This window comes from Notamacropus eugenii, chromosome 5 (assembly GCF_028372415.1).
Source record: "Notamacropus eugenii isolate mMacEug1 chromosome 5, mMacEug1.pri_v2, whole genome shotgun sequence".
Classification (NCBI taxonomy): Eukaryota; Metazoa; Chordata; class Mammalia; order Diprotodontia; family Macropodidae; genus Notamacropus; species Notamacropus eugenii.
Window position 1 is genome coordinate 60,890,855 of NC_092876.1, and position 24,058 is coordinate 60,914,912.

At 38.9% G+C, this 24,058-nt stretch overlaps 1 protein-coding gene across 12 annotated transcripts in view; it reads right to left on the reverse strand.

Moving 5' to 3' along the window:
• The window catches only part of EIF4G3 (eukaryotic translation initiation factor 4 gamma 3), a 386,245-nt gene that overhangs the window by 56,463 nt on the left and 305,724 nt on the right, over positions 1-24,058 (reverse strand). For 8 of the 12 annotated variants that reach the window (XM_072609175.1, XM_072609170.1, XM_072609173.1 and 5 more), the window contains 3 exons: positions 20,317-20,450; positions 4,921-5,040; positions 4,430-4,540 (listed from right to left, as the gene is read on the reverse strand). In XM_072609175.1, the coding sequence (XP_072465276.1) occupies positions 4,430-4,540; positions 4,921-5,040; positions 20,317-20,450 (365 nt within the window). The remainder of the gene's footprint in view (positions 1-4,429; positions 4,541-4,920; positions 5,041-20,316; positions 20,451-24,058) is intronic. The other 4 variants (XM_072609172.1, XM_072609169.1, XM_072609168.1 and 1 more) reach the window with 1 other exon arrangement.

Sequence of the window (24,058 nt, forward strand, 5' to 3'; positions counted from 1 at the left end):
TCTCTTTTGCCTTCAAAAATATTAAATTCTCATTTCTCTGAATGCCCATATATAAATCTTGGAATTTGCATTAACATCTACAGTTACATCTAATCTTTCTACCAAAAAACAAATTTATATAGATTCATCTTTTCAATCCAGGCAGCTTAAAACTGTGATCATTGTTACTTGAACATCTCATTCTAAAGTAGATGTTAAAGGGAAAGACAAAGCAACAAGAAAGTAACTGATGGGCTGCCAATGGTCTGCAGTTGAGTACTTCTTTGTGCTGAGGTCAAGCTGAACAATTAGTTACAACTCTGAAGGATGAGATTATTCACAAATGTAAATTGTTTATTGAATGTAATGTGATTTATCTGTGTCTATTAATTTCCGCAAGGATTTGTGGCCTGTAATTCCAAACAAACTTAATAAGCTAATGATGCCAATTGTCTATTCTATCCAATCGTGGTTTCTCAAACATAAACTTGATCATGTAAGAAGTTAATTACATAGGTAAAGTATGCTGTGTACGTGTATGAATACATACACACACTATACATGTGTCCGTACACACACTTCCTCTAAAGAAATGGACAGACTTCATTGTCAACAAAAATCCAATGGAAACTCATTTAACTGCTATGGAATGGTTTCAAACGATTAGTTGTTTTGAGTCATTTCAATTGTGTCCAAGTCATTGTAACTCCTTTTTGGGGGTTTTCTTGGAAAAGATACTGGAGTGATGTGCCATCTTCAGCTCATTTTACATATAAGGAAACTGAGGCAAACAGGATGAAGTGACCTGCCCTGAGTCACATAGCTAATAAGTGTCTGAGGCTGAACTTGAACTCACGTCCTCCTGATTCCAGGGCAGGCACTCTATCCAATTGCACCACCTAGTGGCCTTTCAAATGATTACCACAAAAGTATTTTCCACATCTTTTAATTTCTATAGTGCCTTACAAAAATGAATAGCTGTAAAGCTGCAGATAATTCTGTCAATATCTCATTCCTATCAACACAATCCCTGGTAAATATGTTCCTGGGGACTCAGTACCAGGAATTTCTGGATCTTATTTTACGTGGAGACAATAGGACATAAACAGAAATATAATTAGAGAGCAACCTCAGGGGCCGGACCATCTGACTCCACTTTCTTATTTTACAAACGACTAAATTGAGACCTAGGGAAACAAGAGAGTTAGTTGGAGAACTGACAGACACTCCAAGCTGGCTCTGTTGCTACATCAACGTTTTATCCTATACCAAAGAGCGCAGCTTCCCCTACCCATGCGGAGCTTACAGTTTCTCTTTTACAATTCTGTCTGGAGGTTTAAGCATCTGGACCAAGCCCCAGGCCCCTTGGGGCAGATCCCCCTAGGAGGACTCCATCACTTATAAGCTAATAGCTAATACCTGCGCCCCACTTTCTTCTTCTAAGGAAATGGAGAGTTGCTGATTTTTACCCACTGTCCATTTTAAAAGCTGATGTATATTTGTCCCATCACCCTTAGGAAATGGATCATTCAAGGAGCCATCGTTAAGCTCCATGATGGCAGAGATGTCTCATAATCACCACCACCTAAGCACAGGACCCAGCCACACTGAGCGCTCACAGTAAATGGCAGTTGAACTGATGGATTTTACCCGTATTCTATCACCACAAGTGGAGAATTTTTCTTTTTTCAATTTTGGAACCTGTTCACTTCAGTGCTAAGATCATGATTAAGAGTTGTCGGGGGTGGGCGTGGGAGACTGAATGAGGGATCCTCTGGTCCAACCCTCATGTTCTGTTTTGTATTATAATTATCTGTGTCCATATCCTAAGTTTCCTCTTGCACTTAATGCAAGCGTCTTAAATTAAGTGTACAAGCCTGTGCCTTATTTACCAGTCTATTCCCTAGGGCCAAGCAAAGGGAAAATGCGCAAAGAAATCCCTTAATAAAGATTTGAAATGAATCCTGTGTTTGGACCATTTTGGGGGGGCACCATAAAAAGATGGTGGAGAGATGAGAAGACCCCTGGACAGCCATCCCACCACTAGGTTCTATCTTTTCAACTAATTTAAAACGTTGTTGTGATGGCATCTCTTTCATTCTCTGTTCTCTGCTCTTTCCCTACTGAAGATACTACACAACTGCTCATGATTTTTATAAAGAAACCTTGGAAATCCCACATTGTGAAGCTCCATCAGGCCACAGAAAACAGCCACATACTGTACTTTACTTTGCATAAATGGGGCTGTTACTTGGAATTTTTATTAAACTGCACGAGGGACAGACTGATTAGCTGACGAATTTAAAATGCTTTTTTGTTAGTTGGTTGCAGCAGAAGATAGTACAGAAGTTGTAAATACTCTAAGTTATTCTGAGAACTAGTCTATGTATATTTTAATATGCTAAAACAATTTGTCATATCTGGTCATTTTTTTTAAGGCAATTGGGATTAAGTGACTTGCCCAGGGTCACACAGTTTATAACTCAAATGTCTGAGGCTAGATTTGAACGCAGATCTTCCTGAGTCCAGGGCAGGTGCTCTATCTGCTATGTCACCTAGCTGCCACATATGTGCTAATTCTTGAAAATTAAAGTAATCTGTGCAATGAATGCAGGGACCAGAAGTCCAAAGAGTCACGTTATTGTTTGGATTTGTTTCTATGATCTGCTGACATAGAGAAGCATTTTATCATTGGATCATAGAGTCAGAAGTCAAGGCCAGTGCTTGTCTTTCCTCTACAACTTCAACAGAATAAAAAAAAATATATCACATGACAGTGGACATGTTTCTAAAGTAATGTAACAAAAGAAAGGGACAGGAAAAAACTCAGTAGATTAGTATTTTAAAAATATAATATTCTAATCTTTTTCCTCTCTATTCTAATTTCACATGGGATACACATTATGTAAACATTTTTCCAAAGTTTTTCTCAAGTATGTTAGGAAATTAACTTATCACTAAAAACTAAAGTTTAAAAACACTCAATCTGGGGTGAAATATGAAAAAGCAACGAGAAGCTGCAACGGGAGGGCAATTTTAGTTCAAGTATGAAGCAAGATTAGCCTGGCTGACATCAGATCATCACCACACCCAGAAATGCTCCAATTTGATCTAAAATTGGCTTTCGCAGTATCAGAGAGTTACTTAGAGAAAAGGAGTAAAGAATTCTCATTGTCCCGTTTTCCAGAACTTAATTCTTGGTAATGACTATTCCCATCACTTTTTCCTGACCACATCCAGCATCAGATATAGACTGAATCACTTGACACATAAACATACACACATCTATGTAGTAATCTAGAACGGCATGTAAACGTACATTCTGATAACACTAAATCCATAAAAAATAATCTAGTACAAGTGAGTAATAAGCCATTCTTGGCTTGAATGATGGGCAAGCACCACACAGAGAGCTGGTACAGAAGAGTGAATGTTCATGATAAAGGAATCAAACCTTCCTGTGAGAGGCATATGAACAAAGCCGAGCAATATGATAAGCACAGATGATGTTAACCACAAGAATAGTCTGAATGGGAAGAATACAAAAAGAACAAATTGAAACCATCCAAAAGAAAGGGAAAAAATGCTGTTAAAACATGAGGCTCAATGGTTCTAGAAAGCTGCTTTCTTAGACTTTGTGATAAGTGCATTTAGGAAACAGAAAAATCAAAATGTGGTTTTTGAAAAAGTTTACCAGCTGCCAAATTTCATATCGTGTGAGACAAGGAGAGAGCTTACAGACACAGTGTCTTTCTGATGGTCATTTCATCAGGCCAGAAGGCCCCCACAGAGAGGGCCCTTTTCCCACACTGTAGCACAGAGCACACAGGGGGCACGATAACGTGTGACCAATGTTCAGCTGCCACAAATGTGGATGAATTTTAAAGGTCTACAAATGAACTGACTTTTCCAATAATGCAGTCTTAATGCAAAGCAGATTTCAAAAATGGTCATGAAAAAAAAAAGAGGTGGTGGGGAAATAAAAACACATCACCTTGTGTAAAAATATTTAAAAGAGCATTCAGATAAATTACTCTTAACAGGGTGATCTGCAAATGTACATGAGACCCCAAATTCCTTTAGAACATTAGCATTAAGTGCTGATTGTGCCAATGAATCATGGGCCAAGGAGGCATCCTGGCCACTGACAGCTGACCCCAGCACGTCGACCAAGTGCAGAGCAGGCACCAGCTGCCGAATCCTGCACTGCGCAGTGCCCCCGCGTGAACCGCTGGTGTGCCAGCCACACCCCTGCTGAAGAGCCTGCTTGGGGGGTGGGGGGGCGGGCTGCGGGGCGGTAACGGTCATCTGCATTTTACCAGTACTGCACCATTTTGCATATGTCATGTTCACACTCTTATTTCCTGCCCTACACTCAACCAGAAGAGCAACAAGTGGGAAAGATGATGCCAGCCTCCCGAGCGCCCAGTAAGAAAAGGATCCAGCGCACCCCCAGAGGCAGGCTCTTCAGCGGGGGGTGAGACATCGGCAGTGGGGTGCACGTGGGGGCTTTGCCCTGCTCCAGGATCGGTAAGCCATGCCTGCTCTGCACTTTGCAAATCTGCAGTAAGAAAAGACAAAGCAAAGAGATGCCCATTAGGTGGATACTATCACTTTTCCTCTACTTCTCAGGACCCCAACAGAATTTAATTAAATGATCACAGAGCACAACCATTTCTAAGACATTTGCAGGTCATTGTGAAAGAAGTATGAGGGAAAAAAATCCAGACCAAATCAATGCAGACCAGCTTCCATCAGTTTAAAACCACTCAAAAGTATCCTTTATTTGCTTCAATATTAGCATGGAAAGGAGAGTCTCCACCTCTTCTACTTAATCTTCTTGGGGAGAGGAATGCAAGCAGCTCTCTTGCTGTTAGGCAAGACTTCATGGAGTCTGTGGTCAGTTTCTAACTAATTGGGTTGTAGGGAACAGGCACTTACAGGTACACCTCTTCCACCAGACGTCTGCCTCCCAAAGTCTGCAAAGGCTGGAGTAAAGTCTGGTCCTCGCGGCAAAATCCGAGGGTCCAGAGTTCTCATGGGCAATTTGGGTTGATTGATCTGTATGAAGAAGCAAAGGAGGATTTAAAAAATCATGGAGGTGTTTAAGATTCAAAAAGGCAAAGGCCTTAGAGTCTTGACAGCCTGCTAGATGGAGCCAAGAGCTAGCCAAAAGAAGGTAAGTCCACACCCTCTGTTCTGTTCCTTGGATCACTAACAGCCTTCCAGTGCTCCTGGAGCTGGGCCTGGAATATTCAGTGTACACTCTAGACGTTACATAATAAGACAGAGGTGGCTAAAAGAGTGGCCAACCTGCCTGTTCTGAATGGCAGAACCAAGACTGAACATTCACCTGACCCAGGATTTGTTCAGGACAGCAAACATCTATTTCAGGAATGATACTATTTTTCATTCTGATCACAGTTTACGGACTATCAAGAACTTACTTTTAAGACAAAAATCAATTTCAAAGAATGCATATTTAGAATACTTGAATAATTAGGACAAAGTTGTTATGAACAAAGTCACAGATTTCAGATTCAGGACTCTCCAGTTAGGAGGTGGTACCATGGAATACAAAAGTAAGTTAGCTGGATTAAAGAGAGCAAACCAGTTATTTCTGTTTTAGCTGCGTCATACTCCCAAAAAAGAGAGCTGATCAGCCACAGACGGGAAAAGATAACACAGGAAAACCGGATAGGAAAATGTAGGCTTTAGGAGGACAATTTGGTAAGTCAAATCAATCAACCAATAAACGCTGAATAAGGGTTTACTATGTATCAGGCACTGTGCTAAGTGCTGGAAATACAACAAAGAGGCAAAAGGCAGTCCTTGAGCTTGAGGAGCTTACAATTTAATGGGAAGAGGCAACAAACATATCTACAAAAACAAACTATAAAAAGGAAACCATTATCAGAGGGAAGGCACTAGAATCAAGGGGACTGGGGAAGAGGGGATTTTAGCTAAGACCTAAAGGAGACCAGGGAAATCAGTAGTTGGAGTGGGGCAGAGAGGGCATCCAGGTACAGGGGACATCCACAAAGAAGGCCCAGAGTGGAAGATCAGGATCATGGAAGGGAAAAGTACATGACAGACTGAAAAGGTAGGAGAAGGCTAAGTTGCATAGGGCTTTGAATGCCAAACAGAGCACTTTGTATTTGATTCTGGAGGCAGGGGACCACTGAAGTTTAACTTTGGGAAAGCTTTGGGAAAATCACTTTAGTGTCTGAATGGAGGATGGATTGTAGAGGGGGAAGACTTGAGGCAATGACAGAAGAGAAAAAGGAATGTATTTGAGACATGGCGCCAAGATGAAATGAACAGGCCTTGGCAACAGCTTGGATATGGGAAGGGCTGTGAGAGAGGGAGGAGTCCAGGATGAGTTGTTGGAGAATGTGAAAGTGGAAACTGGTAGCAAGGTGTGTAAAGTGGAACATCAGAGCCCTCTGAGAGCCTCCACTAAACCTCAATAGTCATTCAACGGTCCTTCACACAGGTGCACAGGAGAGAAGACAGTATCTCTATTTACACATACGCTGCTTTGCATATATTTGCATTAATAGTCACTTTACGTTGATGCTGTCTATGTTTATATCTTTGTTGTCTCACCCCACAGAATGGGAACTCTTTGCAAGGAAGAATTATTGAATTTCTTGTGCTTGTATCGCCCAGCACCTAACTCAGTGTCTGGCACTGGGCAGACATTTAATAAATACTTGTTGATTAAGAAATCAGACCTGTTCATATAAAAAAGTAGACTACGCTCCGTTTGGTCAGAAACAAATTCTAGAAATCCCCTACAAGCTTGATATTGTTATAAGAGATTGGTGAACTTGTTCGTTTAATTTGGAGTAAGCACTTTCTCTTATAATTTGAAATGTTTCCATTCGAATTCTGGTTCATTTCTGATTTATGTGGAATGACTTGAGCACTTTGACAGATCACATTTCAAAGATACAAATCTGACCTTTCCCCCCATGTTAATTAATAGGCAAATTAGCAGCCATGTGTGCTGTTTTGCAACATGTACACCTACTGCTTGATTATATCATAAGCAGACTACGTGCAAATTATCACTGGGGATGAAGAACAGTGATAAGCAGGAGCCCCTCTGGGATATGAACCACTTCCCTTCTCCCAACAACCCTGTTCTAGGTTTTCAGACTGTCCAAATATCTGCCTTGCTGAGACTTTATGGGAAACATTTGGCTCAAGACAGAAGGTACGATGTCCTTAAAATACACCATGTGGTCACCATTTCAATCACGGCTCACTATAAAGTTTACAAATCACTTTCACGTAATAATCCTCCATGGGAGGGTATAAGAGCATGATCATGCCCCTTTCACAAATGAGGAAACTGAGGTTCAGCAAAATAAAATGACTTGCCTTCTGCCCCCCAGGAATGTGTGACTCTAAACCACAAGACATCCCAGAGCCAGCCCTCCAATCCAGACGAGGGAGCTTTCTATCTGCTCTACCAAAGACTGCCAGAAAGATAAATTAAAAACTAAAATTCTCTTGATAAGATATGTGGGACAGATTAGGAATACAAGATCTAGAAAAATGAAGACACAAGCATAGCTTCAAACACCCAAAGAGCCCAATGACTAGGGTAAGGACTGACAGAAAATGAGAAAGTAATCTGGCAGAAAATTAGGTCTGGATTAACAGCTCACACAACGAGTGAACAATTGCCTATATGACTGAAGCATAAAAGATCACTTAAGCATATTAGAAGAATAAAGAAGGAGAAGTTTTTTGCAGCTACATATAGAAAAGAATCCTCGACCAAACAGGAGGTAAAATAGACAATTTTGATTACATAAAATTAAAACGTTTTGACACAAACGGAATTAAAATAGTTAAAATTGGAAGAGAAACTGTTAACTGTGGAGAAAGAAATTTTGTAAACGTTTCTTTCATAAACGTCTGATAGCTAAGATACACAGAGATCTGATTAAAATATATAACAATAAAAGTCATTCCACAATAGATATGAAAGTGGTGAAAATATATAAAGAAGCAATTCTCAAGGGAAGAAATCCAAGTTATCAATAGTTACCTGGGAGTACACCTGCCAAACAAACCCAGTGACTATATGAACAAAATTGTAAAAACCAAAACAAAACATCTTTTTAATACAAATAAAATAAGATTTTCATGATTGGAAAAAATTAATTGTTCATGGGTAGGAAGGACCAATATAATAAAAGTGACAATTTAACCTAAATTAATTTATATATTCAATGCCATTCCAATTAAATTACCAAAAAATGTTTTACTGATTAGAAAAAATGATAAAACTTATTTGAAAGAACAAAAAGTCAAGAATATCAAAGGAACTAGCAAAAAATGTAAATGAAGGAGATCTTGCAGTACCAGATCTTTGCAGTACCATATTACAAAGTATAATTATTAAAATTATCTGGTACTGGTTAGGAAATAGAAAGGCAGATCAACTGAACAAACTAAACATACAATTTACAGAAGCAAATGACTATAATAACTTTGTGTTTGAAAATTTAAAGACTTAAGTTTTGGGGATAAGAATTCATGATTTGATAAAAATTGTTGGGAAAGCTGCAAAGTCTAGCAGAAATTGGGCATATACCAATATCTTACACCACTGACCAATATAAGGTCAAAACAGAAACAAGACCTAGATACAAAGAGACATAGTACAAGAAAACTTGAAGCAGGATAGGTGAACAATTTATGAATAAACAAGAGATACAGAGTGTCGTTAGGCGTAAAATGGATTTTGATTACATTAAATTAAAAAGATTTTGCATAAATAAAACAAATGTAGTCAAGATCAGAAAAAAAGCAGAAAACTGGGAAAAAATTTTATAGACAGTTTCTTAGATAAAGGTTTCACATCTTAAACACATAAAGAACTTTGTAAAATCTTTAAGAATATGAGTCAAATAATCTGAACAGTTTTCCAATGAAGAAATCAAAACAATTTATAGTTACATGAAAAAATGTTCTAAATCCTTGATTAGGGAAATGGCAAATTAAAACAACCTCGAGCTATTATCTTACACTTCTCAGACTGGCTAAAATTATTGAATGGGGAAGTGATAAATGCTGGAAATGTGGAAAAATGGGTACACTAATTCACTGTTGGTGAAACTGTGAACTGATCCATTTTAGAAAGCAATCTGGAATTATGCCCTAAGAGTCATTTAACTGACTATACCTTTTAACCCAGCAATATCACTACCTAGGTCTGTTCCCAAAGATGATTAGGGAAAAAGGAAAAGAACCTATATGTTCTAAAATATTCATAGCAGGTCTCTTTGTAGTGACAAAGAAACAGAAATTGAGGGAATGCCCACCAATTGTGGAATGGCTGAACAAATGGTGGCATATGATTGTGATGAAATACCACTGTGCTGAAAGAAAGGAACGATGACTACAACGCTGTAAAGAAAAATAGCTTTGAAAGATCTTCAATAACTCTGATCGATGTAATTATCGACCATGAGCCCAAAGCATAAATGATGAACACGCTTCCTGCTCTCTTGACAGGGAGAAAATGGACAAGAGGTGAAGGGGACACAATGGCCAATGCACAGATTTGTTCCGTTGGACTATAATATTTTTTACAAGGGAAGGGATTTTTCCATTTCTGTGAGGGGGAGGTGGAAAGAACTGGCAGGAAGAGAACTAGTTATAGCAATGCCAAAAACAAGAAAAGAAAAAGTGTTAATGAAGTATTTTTAAAAACGCACATATGAGAACAGGAGATTTAGAGAGAAACAGACGAGAAAAAGCTCTGGAACTGAGAAAAATCTGTTATCTATCTATACGATAAATAGACAGACATACACACACAATCTGTATGAGGGATTGTTTCATATGATTCTTTTTATATGCAAATGTTCACTTTTATTGGTATTCAGAAAACCCAAAACAATCAACATTCTCCATGACTAGACTCCTTTAAAAATACAAATTAACTCTCCCACTTCACCGTAATGAACAGGAATTACAAAATCTAAAGGTACAGGACCATAGGTGAGAACATGGCACAGAACGCTGGATTTAGTGGGTGGGTGAGCTAGTTTTGCAAATTTTTATTTAGAATGTTTTTTCTTGTTATAAGACATCGCTCTCTTTGGCATAAGAGTGCAGGAGGAGGGATATGCTGGGCCTGCATGTGATATAAAGACAAAAGACAAATATAAAGTGTGTGTATATATATCTATATCTATCTGTCTAGAGATAGATATAGATATATATGTTGCAAAATCCAATAATGCTTTGGGAAATAAATATGAATTTTTCTCCAAATCACACATTTGGAATCACAGAATCAAGAAATCTTTGAGCTGAAGAGGATTTCAGAGCTTTTTCAGTCCAACAATCACACTTTTCAAAGGACAACACTAAAGGTCAAGAAAGGGCAAGTGACCTGCACAAGGTAACAGGAGAAGGCTGGGGCAGAATGGGGAAGTCATCAAATTAAAAATCTACATAAAGCATGATTTTCACAACAGTTTCCCTGACAAGTGTTCACTTAACCACCCTAGAGGGAAGTGCAGTTGATTCTTTGGATAATTCTAATTATCAAGGAAGTTCAATCCTGTCCTGATCCAGAATTCTCAGTCACACTTTGTACAGTCCAATAACGACTTCTCTTGCTATACATCCCCCACACTACTCTCTCTTCCGTCTCTGGGCCTTTGGACCGGCTCTCCCCTATTCCTGGCATACTTTTCTGCTGCAGCTCTTATCTCCTAGAATCCTTGGTTTCTTCCAAAACTTAGCTCAAGAGCCCCCTTCCTCAAGAGGCCTGTCCTGGGTCCCCTTAACTTGGTAGTGCTTACCCCTCTAGCCTGGCACACAGTGTTTCATAAATGGTTAATTTTTCTGATTGTTCAAAGATCATACAGGTGGTAAAAGTGGAACTTGAAACTGGGTCTTCTGCCTCAAAACAACCTCTTAAGTTTTATGCACATGTACAAATGAATTAACTGCTTCCAAAATCACTTCTAAAGTTTTGTGCACATAGACTGGATAACAAGTTTCCAGGTATTTTACGTATTTTTACAGTTATTTTCTACTGACTTTCTCTAGCATTTACTCCTGGGCTTCTGTTAGTAATATCTAATAATGCTGATTATCATTTCTTTTACAATCTATGACTTCACAAAGGATCTTGTCACCTGAATAATTAAACTTTAGAGTTTCCTAAGAGACCCCACCACCTGCGGAGGGATCCTTTCTCTTTCTCTTTGCCAATGTTTATTCTTTCTGTTTCTCACTTTATTGCTATGGTCATTGTAGCAGTCTATGAAATAAGAACAGAATAAAACGGGTGCGATTATCACCTTACTTACCATCTCACCCCTGAACTGAACGGGGAAGATACCAGTGTTTCTCCACTGAAAATCATGCTTTTGATCACATTAAATGCCCTTTCTTTGCCTGTGGTTTTTTTTGGGGCGTTCTTACAAGTGAGAGATATATTTTGTTGAAGGCTTTTTAATGTGTCTGTAGAGCTAATCATGTGGTTTAAAAAAAATTTCTTGCTGTTTATATGATTAATTATGGAAATTTTTCCCAATGTCAAACTTCCCTTGTCTTTATCATAAATCCATGTTAAGGAATTTTTTTTTTAGTTATACTGATAAATTCTCCATGCTAAAATTTTACCAAAATTTACTGGATCCGTGTTAATTGGTTCTAAAGATTTTTCTCTGCTTTATCCATTCTTGGTTTAGGTATCAAGATAATATGAGTATCATAAATAGTGTTTGGCAGGGTGCCTTCCTTCTCTATTATTAAAAATGGTTATAAAGAAAAGCCACTCAAATTAAGTCAGAAATGAATAAATGATCTGCGAGTTAACTACTAACCCACACATGGTTTATACAACAACAAAATTTTACATTTAAAAAAAGGAAAGAAAGAACTAAAAAACTGAAGAGCTAGCTATTCGGTGGCATATAACGCCAATGTGGAAAAGCCACAATCTAACACTAACACATAAATTTAGTGAACTACCACCTTGTGGTTACTTTATAGAACCATATAAAAGTTCATGAATGAACAAAAGATCAAAAATAATGGAGAGGATACCTGACACCGTACACAAGAATAAAGTCCAAATGGGTACATGATTTAGGTATAAAGATTGATACCATGAACAAACTGGAGAAGCAAGGAATAGTGTATTTATCAGATCTATGGAGAAGGGAAGAATTCTTTACTAAAGGAGAGATAGAATGCATTATGAAATGCAAAATGGATAACTTTGAGTACATTAAACTGAGAAGTTTTTGCACAACCAAACCCAATGCAACCAAAATCCGGAGGGATGTAGTAAATTGGGAAAAAATTTTTACAGCTAAGCTCGGGGATAAAGGCCTCATTTCTAGAATATATAGAGAACTGACCCAAATGTATAATCATACAAGTCATTCCCCAATTGATAAATGGTCAAAGGATATGAACAGGCAATTTTCAGAGGAAGAAATTAAAGCTATCTATAATCATATGAAAAAATGCTCTAAATCACTATTGGTTAGAGAGATGCAAATCAAAACAACTCTGAGGTACCACATCACACCTATAAGATTGGCAAACATGACAGAACAAGAAAATGATAAATGCTGGAGAGGATGTGGGAGAGTTGGAACACTAATTCATTGTTGGTGGAGCTGTGAGCGCATCCAACCATTCTGGAGAGCAATTTGGAACTATGCCCAAAGGGCTACAAAAATGTGCATACCCTTTGACCCAGCAATATCGCTACTAGGACTATATCCCCAAGAGATCATAAAAATGGGAAAGGGTCCCACATGTACAAAAATATTTATAGCAGCACTCTATGTAGTTGCCAAAAACTGGAAGTCAAGGGGATGTCCATCAATTGGGGAATGGCTGAATAAATTATGGTATATGAATGTAATGGAGTACTATTGTGCCATAAGAAATGATGAACAAGAAGACTTCAGAGAGGCCTGGAAGGACTTATATGACCTGATGCTGAGTGAAAGGAGCAGAACCAGGAGAACTTTATGCACAGCAACAACCACAGTGTGTGAGAGTTTTTTCTGGTAGACTTAGATTTTTGTAATAACACAAGAACTTCTGAAAAAAAAAAAATCCCAATGGTGGACCTCAAGGCAAAATGCCTTCCACACTCAGAGAGAGAAATATGGAAGTCACTCACATAATGTAGCAGATCATGTTTGTGTATGTGTATCTGTTTGTGTATCATGTTCTGATTTGTTATACGGATTCTTTCATTTATCTTAGTCTGACTACATAGCATGACTATAGTGAAAATATACTCAATAGGAAAGTATATGTAGAATCTATACAGAATTGTATGCAGTCGTGGGGAGGGAGGGAGGTAGTGGGGGGTGGGTGGGGAGGGATAAAATCGCAATTGTATGGCAGTGATTGTTAAACATTAAAAAAATAAAAAAATTAATAAAAAAAAAATAAAAAAAAAAATAATGGAGAGGAATGTAGTGGGCTCAAGAAACATTAGATAGCAGTCTACATTACAAAGTATTACGTATCAAACCATGTTACTCGTTTTAAAAAAATGGGGAAAAATACATCAATGGAGAAGAATAGATAAACATGATCTGGAAGAAAAGGTACAGTAGCCTAGTATTCCATAAACACTAAAACACAAATTACTGGGAGGTCTCCTGATTTATCAAGCTCTCCTAGGAAAACTGGAAAGCAATTTGGTGGAAAATAAGTTCAGACCAGCATCTTATAACAATACTAAGCACTGGCAACCTAAATATAAAAGGTGCCATATCAAAATAAGTTGAAAGAGAATGGAAGGATGCCTCTTCCATGTATGTGGTTATGGGAGAAATTGTTTTTTGTCCATATTCTTGATTTTAGCAATACAGCCTTTGACTTGAAAGTTAAGAAATACAGTTTTCTAGTATCATGACATTTGGGGTGATTAGTTTTTTTTTTAAGTATTTTATTTTTTCCCTAGTTACATGTCAAGAAAATTTTTAGCATTCATTTCTGCAAGATTTTGAGTTCCAAATTTTTCTCCCTCCCTGTCATCTCCTCTTCTGAAAATGTCTGATGTAGCTTATACATGTGCTATCCCTAAAAATATTTCCATATTAGTCACAGTTGGGAAAGAGGAAACAAGAAAAAAACATAAAAAAAAAGTGAAAAAAAGCTTTGATCTGCATTCAGAATTCACCATTTCTTTATGCGCATATGGATAGCATTTTCCTTTGTGAGTCCTTTGTACTTGTCTTGGATAATTAAGTTACTGAAAACAGCTAAGTTGATAGTTGATCACCACACCATGTTGCTGACTCTGTGTACAATGTTTTCCCGGTTCTGCTCATTTCACTTTGCATCAGTTCATACAGATTTTTCCAGGTTTTTCTGAAATCTGCCTGTTCATTATTTTGATTGCACAATCATATTCCATTACATTCACATATCATAGCTTCTTCAGCCATTCCTCAATTGATGGACATCCCCTCAATTTCCAATATTTTGCCATCATGAAAACGGCTGCTATAAATATTTTTGCACATGCTTTTTATGTTTTTCCCTTTTTATGATCTCTTCGGGAGATAGATCTAGTAGTAGTATTGCTGGATCAAAGGGTATAAAAGCACAGGTTGATTGCCCTTTGGGCACAGTTCCAAATTGCTCTCCAGAATGGTTGGATCAATTCACAACTTCACCAACAGTGCATTAGTGTACCAATCTTCCCCCCTCCCATCCTCTCCAACGTGTATCATTTTCTTTGTTTGTCATTAAGGGGGTCCACCTCAGACTTGTTTTTACTTTGCATTTCACTAATCAAAAGTGATTTACAGCACTTCTTCATATGGCTAGACAGCTTTGACATCATCACCTAAAAACTGTCTGTTCATATCCTTTATCATTTACCAACTGGGGAATGCCTTGTATTCTTGTCAGTTTGATTCAGTTCTCCATATATTCGAGAGATGAGGCCTTCATGAGAGAAACGGTGTAAAGATTGTTTCCCAGCTTTCCTTCTAATCTTGATTGCGCTGGTTTTGTTTGTACAAAAGGTTTTTTAATGTAATCACAATCATCTCTTTTACATTTTGTAATGCTCTCTTTGGTTTGGTCATAAATTCTTCCCCTCCCGTAGATATGACAGGGAGACTGTTCCTTGCTCTTCTAATTTGCTTATGGTGTCACCCTTTGTGCCTAAATTGTTCTAAAGGTCTGTCATATTTAACTTTTCTAATATTCTATTTACCAATTTGATTTATTGACTTCTGAGAAGTGGCAGTTGAGGTCCCTCACTGGTATAGTTTGGATGTCTGTTCCTTCCTGTAACTCATTTAACTTGGTGCATGAGGGTTTAGTATTGATATTGCTTCACTGTCTATGTAGTTTCCATCCTTATCTCTTTTAGTTAGGTCTACTTTTGTTTTTGCTTTGTCTGAGAGATCAGGATTGCTACTCTTGCCTTTTTTTTTTAACTTTAGCTGGAGCACAATAGATTCTGCTCCAGTCCCTTATCTCTACTCTACGTGTGTCTCTCTGCTTCAAGTACGTTGTAAACATACTTGAAGTAAACAACATATTGAAGGATTCTGGTTTTTGATCCATTCTGCTACCAGCCTCTGTTTTATTGGAAAGTACATGCCATTCACATTCACAGTTATGATTACCACCTGTGTATTTCCCTCCATTCTATTTTTCCTCCTGTGTGTCCTCTCTCTCCTTTCACCCTTTCCCTCACCACCAGTGTTTTGCTTCCATCCACTACCTCCCCTGATCTGTCCTCCCTTTTGTCAGTCCCTCCTCCTTCACATGATGTCCTCCTCTCTTACTTCCCTGTCAGGTAAGACAGATTTCTATATTTAACTGATTGTGTATATGATTCCCTCTCTGAGCCAATACTGATGAGAGTGTGTGCTCATCCTTCATTGCTGAAGAAGACCATGCCATCAGAGAAATGATGACATGACTTGCACTTGGCTTTATTTTGAGTGAGGGAGGGCTGAGCAGGTCACCAGCCTCACTTCTCCTCCAGAGCCATTTGAATCCAGTGACCAGATATTCATCAGGATGACTGGAAATGACCCAGGATGAGGCAACTGGGGTTAAGTGACTTGCCCAAGGTCACACAGCTAGTGAGTGTCAAGTGTTGGAGGTGAGATTTGAACTCAGGTCCTCCTCACTCCTGCACTGGTGCTCTATCCACTGCACCACCTCGCTGCCCCACTGATAAGAGTGAGGTTCAAGCAATGCTCATCACCTGCCCTCCCATCACTCTTTCCACTGTAATAGATCTTTTGTGCCTCTTCATGTGAAATCCATTTACCCCATTCTACTTTTCCCTTCCTCCTGTTTCCATTGCAGTCCTCTTTCTCATTCCTTAAATTTTTTCATGTCATTCCCTCAAATTCACCTTATCCCTTTTAGTCTCTGCATACTCTAGCTGTACTATTGGTGATTGAATTTTTAAGGACTACAAACATCATCTTCCTGTGCAGGGATGCAAACAGTCTAGCTCTGCTGAACCCTTCATGTTTGCTTCTCCCCTTTCCCTGTTTATGCTTTTCTTTGGTCTTGATACTGGGGGTCAAATTCTTGGCTGAGTTCTGTTCTTTTCCTTCTACTTCACTGAAAGGTCATTTTTCCCTTGATGTATTATGCTTAATTTTGCTGGGTAAGCGAAACTAGGGGTAGTCCTAGCTCCTCTGTCTGCTGGAATGTCATGTTCCATGACCTCCAGTCCTTTAATGTTGCAGATGCCTAGTCCTCTATGACCCTGACTGTGATTTCCCAATATATGAACTGTTTATTTCTGGCTACTTGTATTTTTTCTTTGGCCTGATAGTTCTGAAATTTGGCTATAATGTTCCTTGGGAGTTTTTATTTGGGGATCCGTTTTCTCAAGTGTTTGGTAGATTCTTTCAACGCCTTTTTTCCCCATCTGATTCCAGGACGTCAGGGTAGTTTTCCTTGATAATTTCTTGAAAGATGCTGTTCAGGTGACCTTGAGATTATGGCTTTCAGAATCTATTTTCCACATCAATTGTTTTTCCCATAAGGTATTTACATTTTCTTCCATTTTCATTCTTTTGAATTTGATTGATTCTTGATGTCTCATAGTCATTAGCTTTCACTTGTCCAATTCTAATTTTTAAAGTGTGTTTTCCCCATTAGCTTTTGTACTTTCTTTTCCATTTGGCCAACTGTACTCTTTAAGAAGTTGTTTTCTTCAGTGGATTTTTGTATCTCCTTTTCTATTTGGCCAATTCTACTTTTTAAGCAGTTTTCCAAGCTGTTGACTTTTTTCATAATTCTCTTGCATCACTCTCATTTATTTTTCCATTTTTTCCTCCACGTGATTTTTAAAGTTCCTTTTGAATCTTTCCTTGAGTTCTTTCTGGCTTGAGACCACTTCTCACTTTTCTTTGTGATTTTGCCTGCAGGTATTTGGACACTGTCGTCTTCTTCTGAGTTTGTGTCTTGGTCTTCTCTGTCACCATCATAACTTTCTATAGTCAGAATCGTCTTTTTTTTGTTTTTTGCCTCTCCTCCCCCTTTTTTCCTTTCTTTTAAATTTGAGCTCTGTACCCAGAGAAGAAAGGGCACTATCTTAGGTTTCCTGTGCCAGTGATTGTAGACCCTGGCAATTTACCTGGTGAGGATGCCCTGAGGTCCCTGTGGGACACCCTTGTGTCTGGTGCTGCCTTGAGGGGGTGGGGGATGGCTGGCACTGCTGGAGGCCATAGGGGTCTGGCAGCTTACCTGGTGCTGAGCTAGGATCTTAGTACTAGTGTCTGGTATGTGCTGAGCCCTGATGGGGTGCTTCTGCATTTCCTCAGGAATACACTGAAGCACTTAGAGGTCTGGTCGCTAGAGGGGGCCGGTTTACCCAGGGCTGTGCTAAAGCATGTGGTGGTTCTCAGAGCTGGAGTCTGCCTGGTCCCCTGGCTATGCCGAGGCCCATGGGAGGTCCTGGAGCTGGCATGTGTCTGCTCCACGGCACAGGGGCTCAGGATCTCCCCCTGGCTTGCTGCTGGCTTGGTGGGATGGTTCCTGTCCTGAAACGTGCTCCTCTTTTACTCAGGTAAGAGGGACTTTCTTGCCACTCTTCCAAGTTTCTTGGGCTACAAGTGTGTTTCACCCTATCTTTTTGCTGGTTCTGCTGCTCTAGAACTTGTTTTGGGGCACTATTTTATGGTTATTTGGAGATGAATATGGGAGAGTTACAGTAATTTACTGCTTACTCTGCCATCTTGGCTCCCAGAAGTCCCTGACGTACTCATCATTTAATTTATATTCATGAAAAGGATCATGCCAACTATACTTCCCCCAAACTTAATTTTATTAATCCTTGTTTTTCCTTCTCATTTTAGAGAGGTATCCTTCAACTGCAGAATGGCTAAACAAACTATGGTACGTGAATGTAATGGATCATTGTTGTGCTCTAAGATATGATGAAGGGGATGGCTTCAGAGACAACTAGAAGGCCTTGTGTGAACTGACACACAATCAAGAGGGGCAGATCCTGGAGAGCAACTGACATGATCACCACAACACTACAAAGAAAATCAATGACCAAGTAGGACTGCACAGGACTGCCTCTGAAGCCTGTGGTCTATCTACCTCCTGCCAAGACAGGTGGTAGGCATAGAATGCAGACTGAGACATACAATTTTTTTTTAGGGAGAACTAGCTGATTTTATTGTATAGACACAGTAGCTCTGTAGTAAAACTTAATCAATTTTGAAAGAATTTTTTATAAAATGGTATCAATTTAGCACCATATTAAAAATGCTTAATAAGACTATACTTTCCACTTTCACTTGAATATCTCCTTAAACTTCCCAAATCAAGAAAAACCATAGGTGGGTATGAACACAACCAAAACATAAAACAGACTATGATCTCCTAAAACAGTTCATAATTTTCTCAGTTGTATTGATTTAGAAAATGAATATCTATATATTACAGTTAAAAGTAAATGTTCTCCACTATACTTGCATAAAATTAGGTGAATCCTGGTGAATATGTCTTAAAATAGCTTCAAGTCATCAAGAACTGTTAATCAGTCAAGTAATATGCTAAACTACAAGGAACCAGGAGGAAACAAAAAATTTCTTATTTGTAAGTTTCTGTTTATGATCACAATTATCAGAAAGAAGTCCATAACAATCATCCTGTCTAAAAACGTGAGTATCTCTAGCTAAGCTGTGAGACATACAATTTTTGCACATGGCCAATGAGGGAATTTGTTTTACTTGATTATGCATATATGTTATAAGAATTTGGCTTCAACACCCTCAACTTCATGGGTGAAAGGAGGTAAAAAGACAGAGAAACAGATTTTTGTTAATTGGAAAAAAATTAAATAAAAGGTTTTTGCATGATTGTGCACAAATCTCTGTATCTAGCATCTTTAATTAAAGTCTGACTTCCAAAACAGGAACGCATAACAGAACTAAAATCAACTTAAATGGTGAAATAAATTTTGACATGACAAAAAGTTTTTAAAGAGAAAACACAAGCTACAACCAACTACATTCAAAATACACATAAACATCTTCTTGGTGGAACTGAGACTTGGCACAACGTTCTAGAAGGTAATTTAACTATGTAATAAAATCCAATTTCATTGATTCCAAGAAAGTCAATAACACATGGACACCACAATCTTCAGAGTGCACAAATCTAGAAGCAAAAGCATGTTCTCAATCGGAGAACGGATGAACAAATGTATGGTCTAAAAAGGAGCAATGAATTCAGAGAACAAGGAGAAAAACCTGTGTGAATGGATAAGAGAAAAGACAGCAGAAACCAGAAGAAAATATCCACAATGACCACAATAACAGAGAGGAAGACAACCGATTTCAGTCAGATGCAGTGATCAGTGTTAGTTCCAGAAGCCTTTCCTTTCTCTCTGTTGATAGGTGGTGGTGCTTCACTCATGATCACTGTATAGATAATTTTGCTTAAATCTTTTGCTTTGTAAGAGGGGGGTGCTACAAGAATTGACTGTTGGGCAAAAAACAAAATTCATCAGTAAAGCACTTAAGAAACTAAGTTTGCATCAAAGTTAACACTTGGGATGGTTTCCCTTAGGACAGAGCTCTTAAATTTGAGTGTGTGAACTTGTTTTATTTTTGTTTGTTTTTTAAATATCTGGATAACTGTTTCAACATAATTGATTTTCTTTGTAATCTTATGAGTTTTTAATGCACTTATGCAATTAAAAAAAGACTGAATTATTCTGAGATGGCATCTGTAAGCTTTACCAGATCACCAAAATGGTTTATGTCACAAACAAGGTTAGAAATTCCTGCCTCAGAGACTCTAACTCACCTTGTCAAGAACCACATCACTGATGGGAGGCAGGCCCTCTGGCTTCTGTATACAAGCTGGCATATACTGGAAGTCGAGGAGGAACTCCCTATCATACTGCTTCTTCCCTTCAGTATCAGCAGGCTTCCAGGGTTCTAGGAAGAGGGAGATTGGCAGTGATATGCATATAGCACTGAGACAAATGTATACAGATACATGAATACACACATAAAGAAAAATCTGTCTTGTTTATCTATAATCATGAGCAAAAACATAAATCAAGTGAGAGAGTCACAAAGGTCAAACCACAGGAAGAGTACAGGCCACACACAGGGTTTTACATTGTGTTATGTTTGCTGTAAAAATAAACAGAAAATCAGAGGCAGCCTCTGGAGATGGCCATGTAACAACGGTAATTGTATGAACCTCAAATATCCTAAACCCCCAAAATTGTGTTTGAATGATGCTGACAATTTTAAGGGAAAAGCTGAAAGGAAGGGTGTCATGACTATGCCAATGGTCACTCATGTTGAGCTGGAAGTTCAGGGAAGGAAGAAGGCTGGGGATGCCAAAACCTTGCCTTTCTCTGTGACAGCTGAACATCAGCCTGGAAATGATTTACATTTCTGAACGCTCTGAAGTACCCAGGGAGCTGGAGGCTGACCTCTTCTGCTTGAGATTACCACTGAGCACTCCCTTCTTCTTCTCTTTGAGGGAGGGGCTTAGTTAAGCATGCCCTTGAATGGAGCCCTCAATGTTTTTCTGGCAAATTATGGCCCTCTCCCTCCCCCCTCATTCCATAGGCTCAGTTCCTGGGGCTCCATTTTACCCTTTCCCTCTTCTCTGACTCTCCATTCCACTCCCCAGAGAAGTCACTGCACACTTTTTTTTAAATGCTCCAGGCCTCCTATACCAGATTTCCCCTCTCTCAGCATGTACTTTCACCAAGAGAAGTGAAATGACTAGAGACAACCCTTTTCTCTTCTCCTCTCCATCAGCTTAAGCATTCTTGGTATCTCAGACCTGCTTGATATCATCAGCCTTTCCTTTCTCTTGCCCTTTACTCCAGCCTCTGATGAGGAGACAGCCCTTTGATTTCATGCCCTTGAGTACACAAGAGCTAAGTAAGCACTGAGACACAGGTCCTGCATGCTGCCTCTGTTTGCCTCACTGAACCAGATGTAGAACATGGTATAGACAGTCTGTGGACGTGCTGGTCTGTTTTGCTGAACTGTCTTTTTTCTTTTCTTTTTTTTACAAACAAGGGATCTCACTGGAAGGTCTACAATCAGAAGTGAGATGATTAATTTTTTTTTATTTTCCAAATAGAAAATCTGTCTTTTGATTGTTGGGCTACTTTCTAGGCTTTGACGTCTCTAAAAGCATCGCATATACACATGCATGTATATGTGTAGATATTCTTGAAAAGGTCCTATTTTCTGATGGGACAAGTGGTACAGCTCACATGACAGAAGGAAATTCTTCAGAGAAAACAGGCCCTCGGTGTCAAATGTTTAAGAAAAAAGTCAACTCTTTCTTCTTTATAGTGTTTTTGTTTAGAGGAAATAAATCAGTAAGGACAGAGCGAGCTCTCTAATGTTTACCACAATAATGAAACGGCAATTTTTACTAGCAAACCAAAGCATCCGAGACTAAAAAGGTATCTGATGAGAAGGACTTCTTGAGAACATATGCAATACTTGGCTGCAGTTTCCTTCACTTTGGGGGAGAGCAGCCAGCCACAAGTTATGATGAGCTGATGCTCCTGGTAGCAGGGACACAAAGTGGGGCCCAACTAGACCACATCCTGTTGAGGAACCACCACTAAAGAGCTCCCTTTAAGAAGGCTCTGCCCCATGTTCTAATATCTTCAATTTTTATGCACTGAGCCTGAAAAACTTGTAGTATTTAGCAAAAACAGATAATATCTAATCAAAAGGAAGGTTAAGTTTTCCCTCATTTCTTTGGGTGAATTTCTTTTTGTTAATTTTAAGTAGCAACAAATGGGAATGGGCTGGCTAGGTATAGATCCAGCCCTGCACTTCTGTCCTGATAATGAAAAATGAAGAAGCTTAAGGATCGTCAGTCCCCTAGAAGGAAAACATCACTAAAGGAAAAAGGGGCCAAAAAGCAAAGACATATTAATTTGATCAGATAGGTAACTTATCAGGTGAATAGGATGGCAGGAGGCACGGTTAAATGGACTATGAGGGAGAGTACAGATAGCGACATCATGACACAGCTTTCAGTTAAGCAAAGTTAAAAGGGAACTTGTTCTGTTAATAGTGGAAAAGAAAACAAAAGAAAGAACAGGAGGCAACAGAGGAGATGGGTCCCCCCTTCTAATAAGAACCCTCACTTCCCAATCAAAGTGCTTTAAGATTTGTCCTGTGCTTTCATAGTCTGAGGTAACTGGTAGAGAACCATCCTTCTCATTTTGTATATGAGGGTAAACAGGTGGTCTGTCCATTTCTAAGCAGGATGTGACCTCAAGTCTCTCAATTCTAATAACATTCAATAACATGTTACCTCTAAAAGACAAAGGAAAGAGCAACTGTACATAGCCCAGACAACATGCATTTCTATTTCCTTGTCGGTGTACACTTGACACTTTCAAATTCTGGTCTGGTCCTGAGTAGGTCAAAATGGGACATACTTCTGGTATTGAATCAAGAGGTCTGAGCCAGGCCGAGGGCACCTCTGGTCTACATTAAAGAAGTTCTAGTCCATTCCTGGGCATGCGCAAGGTCAGGAGAGACTTAACTCAGACTGAACCCTGAGAGACTCTTCTAAAATGACTCAGCTTCCTGAAGGTTCTCTAACAGCCATAGGGGAAAAAGGATTAGAACTTGGGCATGTGCCCAGAAACGATCACCTCTGCTTACAGAAAGTGAATGAATGCTCATGTCTTCTATTTCAATAGATCCTGGGATCACAAATTTAGAGCTAAATGGGACTGTGGGGATCACATAATCAGTCTATCTTTCTTCTTGTTTAACAGACAAAAAAATAGAAACTTGCAAGCCCCAGTGCCTTGCCCAAGGCCACATATCCATAGAGTGAGCCTAGAGCCTGTGACTCTAAATTCAGCTCTCCTGCCCACATAGGGAACCATGTTTGGAGCTGGCCAACAATTATTTCCCCGTGGAGGCATCTGAATCAATAGACTGTACATCTAAGGGACCAAACCTTGGTTTGTTCTGTCATCTGCCTACGACTGAAAGAAAATGGATTTGTTGCAATAACAGAGGTAACAACAAAACACTAAAAGCCAGCACAGAAAATACATTCCTCTGTAGTTGTTTAATGGAGATAACATAAGTCCAGGTGGTTCTTGAGGTTTTGTGCATTCTAAATTCAAACTCAACTTCCAGCAGTAGTCTTTCCAAATTAGGTACAATGAGTGGTGGTTCTTACCTCCACAAAACATTTTGATTAAAAAAAAAACAAAAAACTTTCCCCATGCATCCACATTAAGTACTGTATATCCATGGAAGAAACAGAAATAGCAATATAATAACCTAAAAGGTCAAATAAAATCTCACAAATGTGTCACAGTTGGAGGTCTTGCTCTCTGGTACTGTCTGGTGATGAGGGCTATGGGTGCAGACCTCACATAGCTTCATGCTCCAATGGGCCTCAGTCAGCATTTACAACTGCTACAAACCCTATTCTGGTACAGGGCTTTGACAAACAAAAGGTAGTTATCTCGATTCATACCTTATGGAGTACCTAGTTCTTTTTCATGTGTCAAGCACACACA